Below are 20,772 nucleotides of genomic sequence, written 5' to 3'. Positions count from 1 at the left end.
ACTCAACTTTAACAAATATTGCCCATATGGCTGATACAATTTTAAATACCTTGCATATGTGTAAACTGATTTTAGTGACACACAAATCCAGGCACTATAAATATATTAAAGTAGTAGCATGCCTTTTTTTTTTTCTGTTTGGTTTTTTTTTCTTTTTTCATCCTTTATCACCTTCCAACCCTAGCAGAACTTATCTGGCTCGCACATCTTTACAATCTGTTCAATGTAAACCGCTAAATGAAGCGATAGTTACAGTTCCTTGTAAACCGGGGTGATATGTATATTATACAGGAACTTCCGATATATAAATCCTTTAAATAAATAAATAAATAAATGTCTTCCTGCTTCATAACCAAGGTTGAATATCTGATACAGAGATGCAGACACTGAAATCTGTAATGGATTTAATTTCTGGAAGTAGAACATGTGTTCAGAGAAAGTAATGTACAAAGCCTTCCAGCCTTATATTTCATGTGTATTTCATGGCCTGGAGTGACACTAATTCAACTGGTAGAAACGCTGTGAAGGCTAATGTTATCTAAAATTTTGTATGTAATCCCTATATAATGGTATAGCACTGAAGATCCCTTGTTGACAATCCTCTTGTGGTTCTGGCTACAGTTAGAGGGTCCTGAAGATTCTTTGCAGTTCATCCAGGATTCAGAAGTACTATAGCCAAGTAAAAGTAATCTAGCTCTCTGATCTAGTTACTAGTAGTAGCTCCTAGGGGAGGATTATGGAACTCCACTTCAGTCTTGGGAAGTTCATGACCTAGTTTCCTCCGGGATTGTGAGTAAAACGTAGAGCAATCCTTGAAAGAGACAAGACAATGGACTGGCTACTTCAGGAGCCAAGGACAGTCTAATGCTGAAATGCCTTCCCCTGCCCTAGCTTGTGTGGAGGCTGGAATAGCGTCACTAAAGGACTGCTTTTCCAGACTGGTACTGTGGACTTAGTTACCGTCCTTACTACATCTATGGTTTGTAATGTTTTTGATTTCCTTTTTTGTAAATAAATCAAACCAATTTGGAACCAACCTTGCTGAGTTCTATGGAGTCACCCACCAAGAATTGCAATTTGAATAGAGCTTCTCCCATCCTCTATTCAAAGGACACTAAAACAGCTGAAAAATTACGCCAAGCTCACAAACAAGTAGATTTTCAAAACGTTGCGTGTGCTAAAACTGGGGGATGCGCATGTGGCCGGGCTGTGTGCGCGCCGAGCGCATCTTAAAAATGGCTCGGCCATGCGCGTATCCCCTGGTATGTGCAGAAGTGACGGCTGAGGGAAAAGGGGGTAGGCCAGGGGGACATGGTCAGGCTGGGGTGGGGGCTGGCCAGGACAGTGGCCATTAGGCCCTGTCTCTGGGAAGCATGCGCTGGCAGCTGGCCGGCATGCGGAATTTATGCCTGCTTCTTAGAGCACGTAAGTTTTAAAAAAAAAATTTAGAAAAGTTAGGGAGGGTTTAGGGGTTGGAGAGGAGAGGGGAAAAGGTAGGAAGGCCAGGTAGGGATGTAGGGAAGTTCCCTCCCAGTCTACTTCTTTATTGGAGCAGACTGGGAGGGAACTGGGAAATAGGCAAATCGCATCACCACACACAATTTCAAAAATCCTCCCCTGCTGTGTGCAGAAGAGCTCGCGCAGGAACCAGGTTTTATAACATGCGTGTGCCCATGCACGTATGTTATAAAATAGCCGCATCCATGTGCACTTGCCGGGAACCGCCCACTCGTCTTTTAAAAATCTTCCCCAAAATGTAAAACTCTCTATTTAATCCCACCACGACCATACCTCTTGTGCACTACACACATATAATTAAATAAAGCATATTTTAGGTATGCCTCGTATGTGCTGGGTTAAACCAGCGGAACTGATCCATAAAATGTCATGTTCTGCAGTATTAGCCAAATTCCCTGGTCTCTACTACAAATAGCCTTAATGCATAGATATCTAAAGAGCTGACTCCTATTGATTTGGTTATTTTGCTATTCTGGCATACCATTCTGATTTTTCAATGCTGATTTTTTTTTTTTTTTTTAGAAGGGTGCAGTTCTGAGGGAATGCTATTGACTGGAAATAGTGGTGCTATCCTGTATCCTGTGTTCGTAGATGGCAAATATTCTGATAACAGGTACCATGTACACTAACATTTAAAAGAAAACTTTCATTTGTGGTCTAATATTTGTATGTAGATTGTACCAATTTAGCATTTATTGCTGCTTTTAAAGAAAATCTATGGATGTGCTGTTTTAAACATAAACTATATTTATTTTATTTTGTGTTGCTTCTCATCTGAAATGACAAAACTGTTAGGACATGCTAAAGCTTTTCAGAGTACTATTCACAAAATTAGTGTGCATGTTTGTAAAATTATAGCATGTGCTAAAAAAAAATAAAATATGTATGTATAAGATGTATTGAATTAATATTAGTCTCAATATTGAGAATAACATTCTTCTATTCAAATTGCATGATGATAAAAACATTAGGTATTACTGCCAGATACACAGAACCATTAAATTAGTATTAATTGATTTTTACCATCAAAGTTTTACTTCAGATTCTGAAGTTGTAGAGTGTGTGTTTTTTGTTTTGTCTGCTTTTTATTTAATTTCCATTTACTTATTGGAAGTAAATGGAAGTTAAAACCTCACGGTAAATGACCATGGACCAAAATGACCCATCCAGTCTGCCCAGTTCATATTTGTACACTTATGGGAGATGCACATATGAGTTCCCCTTCTCACATGTTTTACCTAACCTTTCAACCTGTTTCCTACCATGGCCTTCCATATCTGTCTCAAGCACACTTAGTCAGTTAGCAGTAGCAGTGGTGGCCAAAACTAGTAGGTGATTTCAGGTCTTACTATCAACGTTTTTTCTTACAAAATAAATGCTTAACACTTAGTCTCCCTTCCATTTTAAAATTCAGGCTCTCCATGCTCATTGAAGTTTGAGTTTGCATCGTGGTCCCTTCATGCAGGTTCCCCTGCGTTCTTGATGGCATGATGAAATTATACTTCTGCTGTTTAGGGTTGTAACCTGCGCACTATTCAAGTTACCTCAATGCTTTCTTGGAGGCCTCATACAAGGATATATTCATTGCAGTATTTATTTATTTATTTAGAAGCTTTTCTATACTGATATTAGTGGGTACATCATATTGGTTTACATCCAAACTGAAGGTAGAAATTACATAAAACAGGGAAGGGGGTTGGGATAGCCGTGACTAAAAACTAGAGAAATAACTCTGTACAGTTTTTACCCCGGTGCCCCTTTGGAAGCATAATGCAGTCATGCCATTGCTGTTTTGGGCTGTACCTACCATTTCCTGCAGGCTACTGGGGTTTCATGCCTTCCCATCTTGTCTATAGGGATCTTCTATATATGTTGCATGCTGTTTTGAATTACCATTTTTTTGCCACCACTATTTTTCTGGTTGGGTATTCCAGACGCCCACTATCATGAGAACTGTGAAATTCATTGAAACATAGTTTCCATTTCTAAGAATCTTCACAAGGTGGCCTAGCAGTTCGGCGAATAACTGACACACATTCCAAATTTTATAATTTAACTCAACAGATATGGAATGTTTCCAAGTTATGATACAGTGGAGAATAATATGGTATATTTCCTGACAATGATATAGTGAAACAAATTACAAAGAAAAATGTATTGATTTGATACTCTTCTCTGTAATGAAACTTATATTGATAATGTTTGATCAAAAATTCAGATGTAAAATGTCAATGATCTTATGTTTTTAGTATCTGAAAAAAAAAATAGCTTTAAAGAAAAATGGCTGCTGATCCACTGCCCTTGCTACTAGCAGATTAGCTCAGCTGATCATGAGCTAGTCTCAAAATAACTTCAATCTCGAGTGCCACCTATATGTGGGTGACATCCAACTCCCCATCAAAATGGGATCTGACCAAATTTCACCCTTTACCAATCTCAATAATGGTCTTACAGCAGAAGCCTAATGCCTTAGCAACACAGACCTAATGCCTAAATTGGAACTCTGGCTCAGCCTCCAAGGTTACCTCCTAAAATCACTTTCCTCGCTAACAGATACCGCCTTATATCTTAAGGAACTGATACAAAGCCTAATGGTTCAACTTGACCAAATTCTCACAATTGAACCCCAAATTTCAAAAGTAGTAATGTCCTCCATGTATCTCTCTCAGATCTGCCAACTATGTAATTTTCTTGATAAACACAATCTTGCTAATGTAATCCATGCATTTATCCACCAGCCGAATTAATTACTGCAGTTTCTTATACAATGGCATCTCTCAATGCAGTTTAAAGTTCCTCCAGCTACTACAAAGTAGGGGTGGTACCCCAAAAACATTTTGGCTCATTTTTGGTCTGGGGATGGGCAACTTCAAGTCCACCCTGGATCATTTTTTATTTCATTCATTTTGGGTTTTGTGTTTTGTTTTGTTTTTTTAATTAAAAAAACAAAAAAAAAAAAAAACCTACCCCCAACCCTAAAATGAGAATTCCACCAGGACTCACCAAAAATTCCTGGTGGTTTAGCAGGGGGCCTGAGAGCAACCTCCTGCTCCCGGGCCGATAGCTGCCATTAGTCAAAATGGTACTGGCAGCCCTTTGCCCCCACCAGGTGTTAGGGGCTACTGGTGCCATTGGGCAGCCCCTGTCTCATGCTAGGGGTAATAGATGGCCCACACCATTTTGATAATGGCAGCCACTGGCCCAGGAGCAGGAGGTTGGTCATGGGCCCTGCCGCCCCCCCCCCCTGCTGCGGGGGGGGGGGGCGGCTCCTTATTTTAGTAAATGGGAAGGGTTGGAGCGGGTATGGGGTTTAAGGTGCATTTTTTTTTAAACTGTCCTTCAAAAAAGATAGGACAAACCACATGAAATTTAATGGTTTTCTTTTTTTTTTTTTTTTTTTTTTTTTTTTTTAAATTCCCGAAATGCAACGAAATAGGAAATTGTCTCTTTCCTACTTTTTTGCAAACAAATTCCCACCCTTACTACAAAGTACTGCTATGAGAATTTTGTAGGTACAAAAGTAACTGATCATATCAAGCCTATTGTACATCTCCACTGGCTCCCACTATGAAAGCAGGATAAAAATTTTTAAAAACTTTTTTAAACATGCTTGAAGAAACAGGCTCCTGAATACCTTTCATCTTGTTTCCCCTTACACGTCCTCAAGGGACTCTGGTCTGCTGAAATGGCTCTTCTCTCCTCTCCTGATGGCTGCCAGATTATCCTGCATGAGACTCCGTGCTTTCAGCTGTTAAGCACCAGAATTTTGGAACAAAGTGCCACTAACACTGAGAATGGAGCCATGCTACCTAAGTTCAGAAAAAAAAAGCTAAGGCATGGCTTTTTAGCCTGGTCTTTTCCTAAGATCCAAATTTTTAACTCTGCTTCCTGACCCCCTCCACAAAGGACTATTATCCACAATGAGGATGCAACTGGGCCTTAAAACAATTCACAAATGGTATTTCCTATACTGGATCCCAGTGCTTCATTAATTGCAAGTTGATTGGTCTGTATGTTGTTCTATTGCCTCTCTTCATTTAAATTTATTGTAATCCACCTTGAGACCAACTTTGAGGAAAAGGCGGCATTTTAAGTGTTCATAAATAAATTCAACTGAGACCATTGACCTTAGCTGAAGCGATTGTTGTCCTGAGATGAGATTTTGATCGTCTGAGCAACCGAATAGTGAGGTCAAGTGATCCAGGGCCACATTTCAAGATGGCTGTTGAGAGACTGGCGAGGGTCTTGGGTCGTACTGGGGCAGATGATCCAGAATCCTGGTTCGAAGTGGAAGTTTAACTAAACTTTCACTTCTAACCCACTGAAGTTAAAAGTAAGTTCCATATTAGTGCAGTTTTCCTTTTTTAATACATGACATGTGCTCTGCATATCATTAGTTTTACATTGGAAGTATTCATTTTTTTTAATGAGGTAGTTGAGGTGTTTTTTATTGCAGCGTCTCCAGTATGAGATGTGGGGGTAAAATCAAACATTTAGAAAAATGTCTGCCATTTCAGGTGAAACCCTTTTACATTGTCTTCATGGTTGTAGCCTAATTAAGCAATATGACAGCAAAGGCATGAATAATGCAATTTAACACCACCTTATTGCCCAATATCACAAGAGTAAAATGATCACGGAGGAGTACAAATTGTATGTCTTTTGGCCTTAAAGGCAATCAAATCCCATAATGGTAGGAGGATTAATGTTTGCAGCAGCCACAAAACAAGCAAAATATGGGTGATGGCATTGACCATTGAGGTGTCTGAAATGCTACATTTAGATACCATCTGCATATTTGGATGGTGGCAGCCCCTTGGTGTGCAGTCAGTAATGCAGTTTCATTCTTTTAAATATTTCTACAGCTACTTTTGTCATTACTTTACTTTTAACTAAAGAATTAAACATTGGCATCTAAACAAACTAAAATACAACATACAAACACATGAAAAATAGAATCTTAAAAGAAAATCCACTACACAAAATATCTTCCTAGTATCCATTCCTCCTTTCAAAATTTAACTATTCTTATTGCCAACTTAACAGTGCACATTCATGAAATGTGTTTCTATGGGCCTCTTATTTCGTGTTCCCCTTTTAGATATTTAATTGCCCTCATGCATGTTTACTACTTGGACTTTTCTATGATTTCTAATTTTTCACTAATACACCTAGCCACCAGGAACATCTGCATAATTTTTATGGCAACACTTGATAGTACAGTGGACCAAATTTTTTAAATATTGACCTAGTTAGCTTATCAAGATGTTAGCTCACATCTCATTTCATTTGTAGTGGTGTTCATGGTCCTTACTACAATAGCAGGTTGCATTTCTCTGCTTCCCATCTTATCTGAGAACACCTGACTTGGATTGTTTTTGTTTTTTCTTTGCAGCTTGTGCATGTGGAATATAACAGTCCCAAAAGATAAGATCATACGGATGCAGTTTTCCAGATTAGATATGGAGAAACATGTCAGCTGTGACTATGACTACCTATCAATCTATTCAAAATCAGGACAATTAATCTGTATGTAACTTTTTTTTCTTTTTTACATGAGGCTGACTTACTAAGCTGGCAGCTAAAATGACTGATTGGCATGGACAAGCTAAACTTTTTTTTTTAAATTAGTGTACATACTAAAACCATTTTTGGAATCTGATTAAGTTGATATACAGACCATATATATATGCCAAAGGCCATTATAGCCCTATTATGTATAGGCTCTGCATATCGCAATACACTGAGCTAACTGGCCCAACATGCAGTGGGGGTGGGTTTATTTATTTATTTTTATTTAAAATCTTTTCTATACAGTCGTTAAGCGGGTGCCATCACAACGGTTCACAATAAGGCACAAAAACTATGTTGAATAAAGTGTCTAGAATTCTAACATCTGTTTGATGTGATTTGATCCAATGAAGTACCACTACGTGGCAGCATTTGCAGTCTGGTAACTCCAGTGTCTCCTGTCTGTGATGACTGGAGACACATCTGGAGTAGTTGTCAGTCCAGTGGTCTGGGATGGGATGTAGAGTTGGCCTCCTAAGGGGGCACTAGTTTAGTCAGTGGGCCTACAGGTTGGAGGAAGCTATGAGGACATGGTTTTCTGCTTCTATAAAATGTTATCAAAGTGCCGAGTGGATGGTAAGTTTACTGCCAGGTACTGATAAATTTAATGGCCTTGCGTGAACAGGATGCTAAGAACTTATCCTATTTGCATGTTTTGTATAAATCTGCTTGTTAATTCTTACCATGCAAGTGAATACCCAATCTCATACTAAGCTGTTAATGACTAGGTGATCAATATTCCAAAACATGTTTAGGAAGTAAGATATGGGCCAACGTTAGCTGATTCTTTAGAATAATTTTCAGCTGAACCTAGCAGCAAGGTTTTCAGCTGTATATTTGGGTAAATATAGCCAGTCTGTGCTGAAAATCAACCCTGACCAGCTAAGTCCATAGAAAACCTGCCCAGATTCACACAGTACTTTCTAGCATTCGCAGTACTAAAAAAATGAGCCCTGATTTCCCCCCTCCCCCCCCCCCCCCCCAAACACACTCCTTCCCTGTATTTATTATATTAAAAAAAAAAAAAAATTATAGTGGCAGGCGATTCCTAATTCTGGTGAATAAAAATTAGTGGCTACACTGCACCTCCCCCCTCCCCCCCCCCCCCATCAGTCCTAATGAAAAAAAAAAATCAGCAGCCCCCCACGTACATTCTCTCTCTCTCTCTCTCTCTCTCTCTCTCTCTCTCTCTCTCTCTCTCTCTCTTCCTACAGTAATGTGAAAAATCACATGGCCTACCCCACACATTTCTCTCTCCCTCCATCCCTCTAATGAAAAAATGAAGGGAACATCACACACCACCTTTCCTTTCCTCCTTTAACAAAAAAAATTGTGGGGCTGCTGTACACCTTCTCTCCCCTGCTGTCAAATGGGCGGGGGGGGGGGGGGGGGGAGGGACGGACCTGCCAGGGTCCCCCCTCCTCATCACCCAGTTTTTTTGTTTGTTTTTTTAATTTTTATTTGGCAGAAAGCAATCCTCAGCATGACCCTTTTTTCTTCATTTGGAAGAAAAGATGTTGCAGCAGACCTGCTAAGTTTCTTTATTGGAGGACGGGAGTGTAGGGGAAGACCAGATGAATCTTTCATTACCTGTACAGTAGTTTCCTTCAACTTTTTTCTTTCATTACTGGAAGGAGGGAGAATGTACAAGTGCAGCCTAGACTTTTTTTTTTTTCCATTATTGGAGGGAGGAAGTGTGGAACAATCCTGAATTTTGTCACGGAGGAAGGGAAGGCGTGTACACAGCCTCCTGGATTTTCTTCATGTGAGGGGGAAAGGTGTGCAGGGCAGCCCAGATATTTTTCATTATTGAGGGAAAGAGAAGGTGGGCGTAGCCCTATGAATTTTTACTTGCCAGGAGAGGAATCTAGTGGCAGGTTTGTTTGGTTTTTTTTTTTGTTTTCATTTTGTTGTGGTTTATTTTTATTTGTCTCTCTTTTTCTGGAGGGTATTTGCCTACCAGTGTAGTGCTTAGATTTCTCCAGCAAAATTAACAGGCTGATGCATCAAGATGCGCCCAGCCTAGCACACAGGTTTACGTGCAGTCAGACGCAGGTTTTGGATGCGCTAGTCTAGCACCTGTTGTGATAAGGAGATTAATGCATCCAAAATGCATGCCCAAACAAACCCATAGCTGATAACGCTCAGCACATGGAAATTCCATGTAGATGAAGCTATTATCCCCCGATTAAAAAAAAAAAATCACTGGGCGCTCAATGCACACTTTTTAACACGGCAGATTTAACTCCAGCCCTGGAGGTAGCGTTAAATCAATCCGCGAGTGAAGGGGTCATGAGAAATTTTAAAAATACTGTCTTCTGTGGTTCCTTAGGCTTAGTATTGACACTTAAATTTACCGCTTGTGGGGTTAAAAAGAATTAAAGGTATATAGGCTTTAAAAAACAAATTCTTCTGGATGCACAATTTAGATGCCCATATCAAGGGGTGCTTAGCTATGGGTGTCTTCAGCAACTTCAGTAAAATCGGCCAGAAGAAGCAGGATAAAATCGGATGCTCATTTTGAGCGCCTGTTACAATTGTGGGTGCCCAATGCATTTGAGCACTAGGGATGCACAGTTCTTCCCTAGCACATCCTTTTTTTATGCAGCCCCTCATTTACATACTGCATCGGGTGCCCAGGTGATGTGGCTATGCATGCATTAGGGAAATGGGACGCTCAATACAAGCACCCATTTTAACACGCGTCTTATTGCATCGGCCCGTAAGTGGTTTTAGCACTGCAAATCAGTGCTAATCTCCTAACCCTGCCTCCAGGCCCAGAATTTGACTTGCGAAATGTAGCCACCTAGTGAAATTTAGGTGTCTAAATTAGCTGGTTAGCTTGGTTGATTTAAGACTTTGATCTAGCTAGCTGGCTAGATCCCTTTCAAGAGTGACCTCTAGGTCGATGTTCATTTTGCATGAATAGTAAAGCTTATGATCTTGCTTGACTCTGCCTCAGTGTTATGTGGTTTGCCATATGAAAAAGATAGGTAACTTAAGTTTGAGCCCTGCAGATCCACAAAATATAATGCACTGGACAAAACTAGGTTTCTACCCAAAATAATTACAAAATGCGTACACATTTATGTTGCACAAATTTAAATCAAAATGGCATGGGTTAACAATGAAAATAATATGTTGCCAGAGGTTCCATGCAGGACCTGTGCCTAGGGTTGCCTATAGAATTCTTCACTTGTGTGTAATTCTTTTTCCAATGACTTTTTTTCACCCTTGCTTTTGTTTTGATGTATATTGAATACATTGTACTTTTGAGCCTAATGCAGTTTTTGTTTTTGTAAACTGGCTTCCAGGGAAGAATATAACTCTTTTTTTTTTTTTTTTTTTTTTTTTTTTTTTTTTTTCCCCCTCTGGGATGGATTTCTAGTTGTGGATGGGGACACGTGGAGCCCAGTGACCAAGTATAATTGGGATGTGACTCCTGTGCACTGCAAATCTTTCAGGCATATTTGAATATCTTGTGGAACATGTCAAGCACACAGAGTAGCAGCCAAATATCCCCCTTTTATTGCCAGTATTCTGTGAAAGACAATGTTCATAATTCACTAGGCAGAGGCACAAATCATGGAGGGCAGATCGATCCTCTTAATTGATACAAGTCGATTAGTATTTCATGCCACATGCAGTTTGATTCCAAACAGTTTAGAATAGATGCGTCCCTCTTTCCTTTGGTGTCAGAAGGAAAGGAAGAATTAATGTGCATATTATTTCTGTGCTGGGTTTTGTTTACAAACCAAGAGAATAATACAGAGACCAGAATTTGAATGCATGTTTTTGAGACAGCATATGCAATACTGGATTTTTTTTTTCAGCAATAAGGAATGTCCTGGGAGTTACTGTAAGCACCAAAGATGGCATTTTGACTTAGCAGTTAACATTTTTATCCAACTTCTACTTGTTTTTCCCCATAGGTAAAATCTGTGGTAGTGTTTTGCCATCTCCACTGCTAATTGATTCAAACCAAGCAGTGGTGAAATTTGTCTCAGACAATAGTATTACTGGCAGGGGCTTTCAGCTGAGCTTTTCTGCTGTGGATAAGGAATCTCAAGCAGGTAATCTTTCATTAACTATATTCTATAAGACACTTTCTCAGTTTTAGAAAAAAGATGATTTTAGGTTTTCCATAATTACAATGGTTGGGGGGGGGGGGGGGCGGGAGGGTTTGACCTCTTCTAAAGCTACAGAGTTGCCTAGACTAACAATGTTCTAAACTTCACATTTGCGTTGGAGAACATGCTTCTGTTTCACCTACTCATGTAACTGAACCATCACTCTTCCCATGGGCAATTCATGTTTAACCCCTTCCCCCTACTACAAACTCCTGCCCACTTTAGTTAAGTGAGCCTATAAAGTAATTTGGGTAGAGAATACTTTTTTTTTTTTTTTTTTTTTTTTTTTTTGATAGGACCATTGAATATTTAGATTAGGTTATCCATAACTCCAAAGGTTGGTGGTATAACTACTTCTTACTACCTGGTTAGGACCTTTATTGCTAGCTCTGTTTTCTTTAAATGGTAATTTAAATTGGGAAAAAAACAACCATGCTAGTATCCGACTTAACTTTTTAATCTTTTCTCCCATTGTACTAAAGGGTCAGGCTGTGGAAGTGTTGCCATACTGATGGAAGAAGGAGAGATTGATTCTGTTAACTACCCAGACTATTACACGAGTAATGCTCACTGCCACTGGCTCATTCGTGCCCCACCTGGTTATGTCATAAAGGTGATTACGAGCATGGACAATGGGATCTAGCCTTTCAGGAGAGGAGGGGAAAAACCCATCTTAGAAATGGAATATTTAAATGGCTTGTACCTTTTTTTTTTTTTTTTTCTTTTCTTTCAGTTGCGGTTTGAAGATTTTGCAGTAGAACTTTACCAAGACTGTGCCTGTGACAATGTTCGTATTTACAGTGATATTGGAAAGAAGCAGCAATTAGGTAATTTTAGTTGCTATGATTTAATCCAATCTAAGGGGGTGAGCATCACATCTTGAGATGGCATTGCAATGCGGAGGACTGAACTTCTCTGCATGAATTGAAGATTATGGGGGGCAAATTTGAAACTGCTTGGGGAGGTTGCAGTGGAGGGGCGGTGCAGGTGCTTCCTATCCATAGACCTGCAAGCTCATTTTCAAAGAGAAATGCCCCAAGGTGTCTTCCTTTTGAAAATACAGGCTGGCAGGGATACATTAATACTTTTCTACCTGTGTACTTTGCAAGCAGGTGAAAAGTGCATGCATTAAAGTAACTGAGGATTAAAAAATTAAATCCTTATGCCTAATTTCCCTCCCTACAACCTAACCTTGCCCACTTTCTCTATTTCTAAACGGGAGGGGGGATGACCATTTTGAAACACCATTTTTACGTGTGTAAATGTGTAACCCCTATGATGGTTGAACCCAGATAATAGTTCCAGAGGCCAAATCTCAGATCCGTTTCAAGCAGGTCACCCTCAGATGGTTAAAACGTTATTTCAGATTTCCCTGAGCCGGGGTAAAGATCTTTCAAGGCCCTTTCACGTTGTTTATCTTAAATTCCAATTTTTATTGTATACAGCAGTGATGATCACAACATGAATATGCATCAGTCTCTATGCAGTAAGAAAACCACTTCAGTTTCCAACAATACTTTTTCCTGATAGGTGATAAAATGATGAAATAAAGTTCTTTACAGTTCATTGATTCTCTTACATGGTACAAAAGCTTTTAAATAATTTTGACTGTTTTAGTCTCATTTAAGGTTAAGATGTTAAATCCAATTGCTTTAGATGTTATCTTCCCTCCCATGGGCATAGGGCAGTTGAATTCTTCCCTCCTAATGTAGGTAAAATATATTTATCTCCTATTTCCTCTACATTGTCCTCCTCACACTCCTTAATCTTCTCACAATACCTGAATGGCCCAAGTCTCATCTCCCTTCTAGTATAGGGAGATACCTATAGCTCCTCTCCTCCAAATCTCCTCGGCCCTTCTGGGGGGGTTCAAATTACTCCTTTCTCTCTCTCTCTCTCTCTCTCTCTCTCTCTCTCTCTCTCTCTCCTCTTCTCTCTTCTCTCTTTTCTCTCTCTTTCATCTCTCGTCTTTCTCTCTCTCTCTCTTTTCTCTTCTCTCTCTCTTTTCCTCCTCTCTCTCTCTTTTCTCATCTCTTTTTTTTCTCTCTCTTTTTCTCTCTCTCTCTTTTCTCTCTTTCTCTTTTTCTCTCTTTCTCTCTCTCCCCCCCTCCCCCCCCTCCAGGATAGGTGAAAGTCATCTTGATCACATGTTCTACTTGTGTAAAGGGAACCTCTCCCATTTGATGGTAGATCAGAAATTAAATTAGCTTAACTGAGTTCCAAGTTAACTGGGTACTCCAAAATTAAAAACATTTATTGAAGACTATAGGGTGGATTGGAAGGATGGGAAAAAACTCTCATCCAAATAAAAGGCTCCATGGAGATGACAACCCAATACAAAAAATAAGAGGCCAGCCAAGACATGCTGTCTCTGCGAAAACAGAACAGGAATCCATACTGTCAGATGATGGCAATGCTCTAAAAACCAGAAGAGCTTACCATTTGCCAGCTTCCACATGGGAGAGTTATACACCACAAGATTACTATTGCATCTGACCCCACACCAATGAGATTTTTCTAACTAAATTCTAGTAGGGGACTACAGGATCCCTACACACGCATTTACCTGCATAAAATCTTTGAAAATTGCTCTCCCATGCATACTAAGACTAGATTGAAAATCTGAGATCAATCTCTCATTCAAATTTCAGATTTCTGCATTATGTAGATATAGCCCCCAACCAGTTGGGACATGTGAATGAGCTGAATGCCAGTCTCTTGAGAAGGAATGAATGGGAATATTAATCACGCAGTTCATATAGTGGACCTGGGCCCAGAAACATGAAGGGTGTACATCTAGCCTCAGCTGCATAGGAACCTCCCATTTAGGAGAATCCCTCTGTCCTGCTGACTGCCATTTCCCTTGCTCAGATCACACCACATGAGAAAGATGGAGCTCACTCCATACATATATTCAAACTCATTTTCTGGTGGTAACAATTGTCATAATGTATAATAGTAGCTTGAGAGAACACTGATTTAGATCAGGATACACACACTTCCGTAGCTAGATTGAGGTGGTTACAGAAAAAATATAGAAAGAATTAATTGCACTAAATCGCTAACAGGCTATAATACTACCTTCCCCTAATTAGAAGTTAATTACTATTTTCTACTACTTCATGTATGCCTATGCATCAACAGTCTTAGTGAATACAGCTTCCAATTCTTTACCCCTCTAGTTCTCTTTTCCTCCCTAAAGACTCTGCTTATCAGTCTTAATACCACAAATACTATTTATTTATTTATTTTGAACTTTTCTATTCCGACTTTCATGTTGAAGTAACATATCAAATCGGTTTACATTGTAACAACAATATTGCACAAGGCATTACATAAAATAAAAATTGCAACTGGGCATTACATCGAAACAAGTGGTAAAATGGAACTAGGAGAACAGGGGAGAAACTAGCAAAGAATTAGCAATAGATAACATGAGGGTTAACAAATGATAAAGTGAAAAGGTGAAATGAGCAATGGGGACAGGGATAGCTTCATGTTGAAGTAACATATCAAATACTACTTGCAAACACTTTAGTACTCATTCTTGGGCACATTGTAGCCCTCTTTATAGATGAATGAACTCTGCTCTTCTTCAAAATTCATTGAATCACAGCTTCCATCCATGTAAATAAATGAGTCACATTCCCTAGTGTCCCTGACTTTCACTCTTTGAAGCTCTTCAAATCCAAGTCAAGCTCACTCTCCTCTACCTCTTGGGACTCCCAACCAAGTTCCCTTGGCTTCTTCCCCATAAGGAGAAACACTTCATGTCTCAGGTCTTTCTCCTTGAGGAAAGCCTTGCAGGGACCTCTTAATTCAGAGACTACCTGAAGCAAAACCCACTCCCTGGAAGGGTTTTCTGCAACTTCTAACCACCAAAATCCTCAACTCCCCCTTTTATACTGGGTGAACTACATCTATGGGTCCTTTCCCTGTTCTTATTAAACAGAACCTTCCCATATAGAACATCAACCACTCCTCCAATTAAAATGGTGCAAATGCATTGTGTACTCCCACCAAAAGGAAGACCATATAGTAGTCATCTAAAGTACTACACCCTCCATTTACACTTAGCAGCAACAGACAGCTTCTGCTATCCTATAGCATTTTCACACTGACTTTCCTCAGCAATAATTCCAACTCTAAAATGGGGTCAGTCTTCCCCCACCCAGAATCCTATCCAGCAGTTCCTTTGTGGTAGTCTTCCAAGGAGCTCTTTTTCCATCACACACATCCCATCTTATCTTTTGCTTTCAGTGTATGTCAGTTTATGAATTGCTTTTGTTAGATTGATAGTCATTTTATAGCCTGAAATATGCATATCAGAAATGGCAAGGCCATAGAAGTTTTCTCTGAAACAGACATAGGGCCTCTTAGATTGCCAGGTTGGCTTTCACCATCGCAGCAAATTAGGTGACTGTGGAGAAAATGAGAGAGTTGGCAAAAAAAGGGTAAGACATTGGGACTCTTAAAGAATGATCCAGAGATAGGGGGAATGGATGCTAGAGCTTTAGACTTTAGACCCATTATTCTCAATTCTGGAAGAAATTGCTAGTCTGCCTACTTCATTTGACTATAATGTTCCTTGTGTTCAAGAATTACAGTCCCCTTCCTACCTCTCTCCATTTACATCTCTTCTCAAAACTTAGTGTAAGGGGAACATTAAATGTGCCTATAACTATAAGAGTTGCCCTAAAGTGTTTTGGCTACCATAACAGTGCTAGTAATGTAGGATCAATATATCTTGCCCCTGTTAGTGAGGTCAGTGAGAGGAATGTTTAAGAAGATATTGGATGTCAAGTGGAAGACGTCATAGGTTTAACAAAACTCCTGTCTCCATGTGACATGGTGGGAGTTGGCCTTAGCCACCTAAAGGCTGAAGTAATCAGGAGTGCCTCTACTTGCACAGGCTACTCTGTAGGGGCTTTTTGCTTCAAGGGGAAATGCCCAGAGGAATCAGTCTGGTGCCCATCTTTTCACAGAAGGGTATCACTGGGCCCTGTGGAAGGACCAGGCAAGGTCCAAGGGTATACTTTTTCCCAACAGGTGAATACGGAGAGAGGGAAGTATTTTGTTTTGAGAGAGTGGCTGGGGCCCAGGACCCAGGGTATTCAGGCTTTCAAGGGACAAGGAAAGAAAAATTGTTCTGTACTGGGAAGGTGGCTGGAGACCAAGGTCCAGGTTATCAAGTCTTCAAAGAAGGAAAAAGTGTCTTGATCTTGCAGGGATCCCTGAGAGTGAAATCCTAAGTGTCTGAAGATCCAAGGAAAGGGATTGCTCCAGAAAGTGAGGAGAGAGGGTTGCCCTTTGAGGAGCTCAGAGGAAGGTCCCACAGAATTGATGATTGAAAATGAATCAACCAAGGGCTCATCAAAGTGTATAAAGGAGTGTGTTTTCTAGAGTTGTGGATCAACAGAATATAAATTGTTTAATTGCATCCTCTCTGAATGGTACCTGGGAAGAGTTAAAAGAAGGGTCCCTATCCCAGAGAGCTTGCCTGCCAGGGCATGGAGTTTTTTCTGCTGCTGAAAGACTGAGACTTCTCTTTTTTTGTGCATTTGGACTTTATTATACCTGCCATCAATGCCAGTGAGGAACATTTTATTTTGAACTGCTTTGTCAATATGGAGAGTGTTGCTCTGATTGGGATGAGAAGATCCCCAATGAGGAGGAACACAAAGGGACCTTGAGTTAAATCTTCCCCTCTTCCCCATTCCTGTATAGTAACCCTGGGAGGTCATAGAAACTGCCTTAGGCTATGAGCCCCTGTGCCCAGCAGTAGATCGGGACAGGGGCTACATTAATTTCAAACAGCTTTCCTACTGCTGTAGGCCCAATGTATAAGACACTCACTGGAGCTATTGTAAAATATTTCCATGCACTACTTATGAGCTCATGGACTGGCAAGGTTCCCCCCTCTCCACTTGGGTAGTTATACTACAAACAATTGTCATTCTTTACAGTATTTTCAATGTCTGTCATAGGGGCTATGCTGGCACTAGTGGTATGAGCTGCAGTAGCTGTGGGGAAATTCTATTGGTGTAAATGGGACTGGCTTCTGGTGATGTGTAAACCACTTTAAAAGAGGTTCTTGAAGGCCAGGCCTGTGGTTTACTGTCAATACTGTGCACAGATATGCAGAGGAGTTTGATTCCTGACACAGGTTGTCCACTCCCTTGGCTGGTGTTCAGTCCCAGATTGGTGAGGTGGGATGTGGTCTTACTCATTATGTAACTACTCCTGGAGAAATTCTGTGCACATAAATTGCAAATTCTGCAAAATTCTGATTACTTTATATTGGTCCAAATAACACACTATATATGACAGTCTCTAATTTAATTTAAAATGTAATACAGAGAAGTTATTACTTAAAGATGAAAAGTTTTTTAAATATTTGGAGCAGAATTTCCCTAGAAGTACATTGCAAGAGTGTCCCTTCCATCCCCTTTCCCTACTCCCCTGGCCAGTCTCCTTTCACTTTGCCTTGTCAGCCCCCCCCCCCCCCCCCCAACTCCTCCACCCTCCTATCTCTCCCCTTCCCTGCTAGCCTTAACCCCTACCACTCTATCTCCACTCCCACAGTTTGACCCCCCTCTCAGTAATGCATCTCACACAGGCTCCCTCTGTCCCCTTCTCACACATACACACAGGTTCCCTCTCTCTTTTGTGCACACACCTACACAGGCTCCCTTTCTCTATCACACATTCACTCTCACAGGCCACCTATTACTCACACACACATTTTTCACACAGGCTCCCTCACATCACACAATCCTTTCATGCTCACAATCTCCCACACGTGCACACACACACACTCCTTCACAAGCCCTTTACATAAATCACCTCTTTCTGGCACACCCCTACACACAGCCTCTCTTTCACACAGACAATCTCTACACACACTCACTCTCACAGTGGTCTCCTCCCTTTTCACTGTGATACAGCACGCCAGGGCCTGCTCCTGTTCCTTCACTGCAGTGCAGCACATGGGGACATTCTCCTGCTCCCTCTTTGCGAGTGGGATGGGCTCTGCTCATGGTTCCCGGGACCTGCACACTGTTCTCCATGACAGAGCACGCTGGGGCCTGCTTCTTCACCAAGAGTGGGATGGACTCCACTTGCAGCGTGCTGAGGCCTGCTCCAAATCCAAATTCTACACACATTCTGCACTTCACAATAGCACAGAATTCCCCCAGCAGTATGGTACAGGGATACCTAGTGGACATATTTAGAATCTATTTCAAGGCATTTGGCTGAGGACTGTCTGCTATGCCTGGTTTGGTAAATTTGAACTGGAAATTGGGTGGGAATTCCCAGGTAGTACTGAATGAAAATTAATGTTTAATTCTAGCCCTGGTTCTAACTTAGATGGAAGCCTACAGGAGCAAGAAGAAACCGCCTAATTCAAAATGAAACAATTCATGATTCACTCTGACAAACTATTAACTCTTTTAAATGCTGGCAAGATATGCAGTGAATTTACAAAAAATCTTCTACAATTATATGCATGATCAATTCAGATTTCCTTGGATCTATTTTAGTCCTTGGATTTTGCCAAGATATGGAAAAATCAGTTTGTCTTCTCTTCCTCCCCAAAAGGTCTTGAAACTCGGGAGATTTTTTGAACTCAAACAAGTTTAGTCATTTTATCTTAACTCAAACCCCCTGCCCCCACCACACACACTGTCACTCAACTAGCGATGCCTTGCCAGGAAAAGATCATAATAGTATAGTAAAGCAAAATCAGTTTGACATATTTTCATTGTTATGCTTTAGGTGTCTATACTTTTCCAATCCAATATTTTACTACCGTAATTTTGTGGCAGATCATAATTTTTTTTTATTTTTGTTTTACAGCTAATCTTTGTGGCTTCTCTCTCCCTCCCCCTGTGATCAGTCCTGCCAATGTCATGTTAATTCATTTTGAAAGTAATGAAGAAGACAACTTCAGAGGATTCAAGGCTGAGTTTACTTTTGTTCCATCAGGTAGGTAGAAAATGTAATAGTGGAACACCTCCATTATACAATACTTGACATTCAAGACATTTTCTTAATATTGGGAAGACCAATAAATGAAGCTTCTTTATTTTGAGATAATCATTGCCTAATTACTAGCATTCAGTAGCTTGCACATTGAAATGCATATGGTTTCCAAATTAGATGCATTTGACTTGTTGGTAGGTGAAAAGATATGTATGTGCAATTGCAAGTGAAACGTTCAGGTGTACTGTGTGATAATTTCGGTGGTACAACAGATATGGAAAACTTGCTGTATATTTCATGATACTAAATCTTTTAAAATAGTTTGTTTAGGGTGATGAACAGCTGAGGATGACACTGCAAGCATTGGCTTTGTGATTGGACTACTGCAACAGTCTTTTTTTTTTTTTTTTTTTTTTTTTTTTTTAATAGTAGGAATTATTTCCACTAGCTTCAACTGGTCCAAAACTTAGAGGCAAGAATTATTTTGGAGGCTAATTACAGAGACAATACTATCCCCTTGTCTTGGATAAGCTACGTAGACTTCCCATAGACGCATATAAGATGACTTGTTTGAATCAGTGCCTAGGATGGATTTAAAGGCCAAAGTACTTAAGCTCACATTTAACTGCATACTTCACTCTTCATAATCCTTGTGCAAGTTAGTTCGCCTCACTATGACTTTCAGCCAGGACTTTTAGCTGTGTAGGCCTTGTCATTTGAATTGTGAATATCCTATATTTTTGCAAATTAATAAAATCTTGACTTTTCAGACAGGAGTTCAGTGTTTAGTCTTTTTTTGAAGTTGCTATTTAAACCAAGAATATAAGCTTCATCATGACCTTTTTTAGAGGTACTTCTGTGTAACCCACAAAGCAGCAAAATTCAAATTAAATCTGTTAAAATCTTTTATTACTGTTTTCCTGTATCTTCTTGCTGAATGCACATCTCATGTGAAGTATTCTTGGTTGTGATTTACTAGGAGTATCCTTGTACTAACAACTGGAAATGAAAATACAAATTGCTGCCCACAATGAATACTAGGGATGTGCAGAAGGAAAAAATTAGTTTTGTTTTGGTTTTTGTTTCGCGAGACCAAAATTATTTTCATTAGTTTCATAGGGGGGAAAAACCAATTCGTTTATTAGTTTCATTCATTTTCATTTTGCCATTAAAGTCAATGGGGGAAGTATTTGCAGCCTATTTTTGGCTGCAGAATTGGGGTTTTCTTATCAATTCAGATGAAACTTCTGGGGAGCAATCATCAGAATGAGAAAAGAGCTCCAAGGTATTTAGACTGTGGCAAGGTGGCATGAATAGCCTAAGGCACTGTAAAGGGGCAAAGGGGTAACAGGAGTGGCAAGAGTGCTTTAACAGAGATGCAAAGCACAGCGAGAGTGTCAGACACACCACAGCTTCAACAGAGAGCACCGATAACAGTTGTATGAACACTCGAAGGCAGCACGACAGGCAAAGTGGCAAGACAAGTGGCATCAACATCCTTCTGCACAATGAAGGGGGAACATAGCAAGCAGAAAGGGTGTCAGAAAAAACCACAAGGTATCGATTA

The 20,772-nt window shown here is 40.1% G+C and overlaps 1 protein-coding gene across 2 annotated transcripts in view; it reads left to right on the top strand.

Moving 5' to 3' along the window:
- OVCH1 (ovochymase 1) overlaps positions 1-20,772 on the top strand; it is a 161,345-nt gene that overhangs the window by 41,131 nt on the left and 99,442 nt on the right. For both annotated transcript variants that reach the window (XR_003856433.1, XM_029599997.1), the window contains exons 9-14: positions 2,041-2,131; positions 6,914-7,047; positions 11,022-11,162; positions 11,702-11,832; positions 11,953-12,046; positions 19,080-19,208. Coding sequence is in view for 1 of the 2 variants with exons in the window: in XM_029599997.1 (XP_029455857.1) it covers positions 2,041-2,131; positions 6,914-7,047; positions 11,022-11,162; positions 11,702-11,832; positions 11,953-12,046; positions 19,080-19,208 (720 nt within the window). In the remaining variant the exon portion in view is untranslated. The remainder of the gene's footprint in view (positions 1-2,040; positions 2,132-6,913; positions 7,048-11,021; positions 11,163-11,701; positions 11,833-11,952; positions 12,047-19,079; positions 19,209-20,772) is intronic.

This window comes from Rhinatrema bivittatum, chromosome 4, assembly GCF_901001135.1.
Source record: "Rhinatrema bivittatum chromosome 4, aRhiBiv1.1, whole genome shotgun sequence".
NCBI lineage: Eukaryota > Metazoa > Chordata > Amphibia > Gymnophiona > Rhinatrematidae > Rhinatrema > Rhinatrema bivittatum.
The sequence above is the reverse complement of the archived record's forward strand: the minus strand, read 5'-3'. Positions and strand labels throughout refer to the sequence as shown.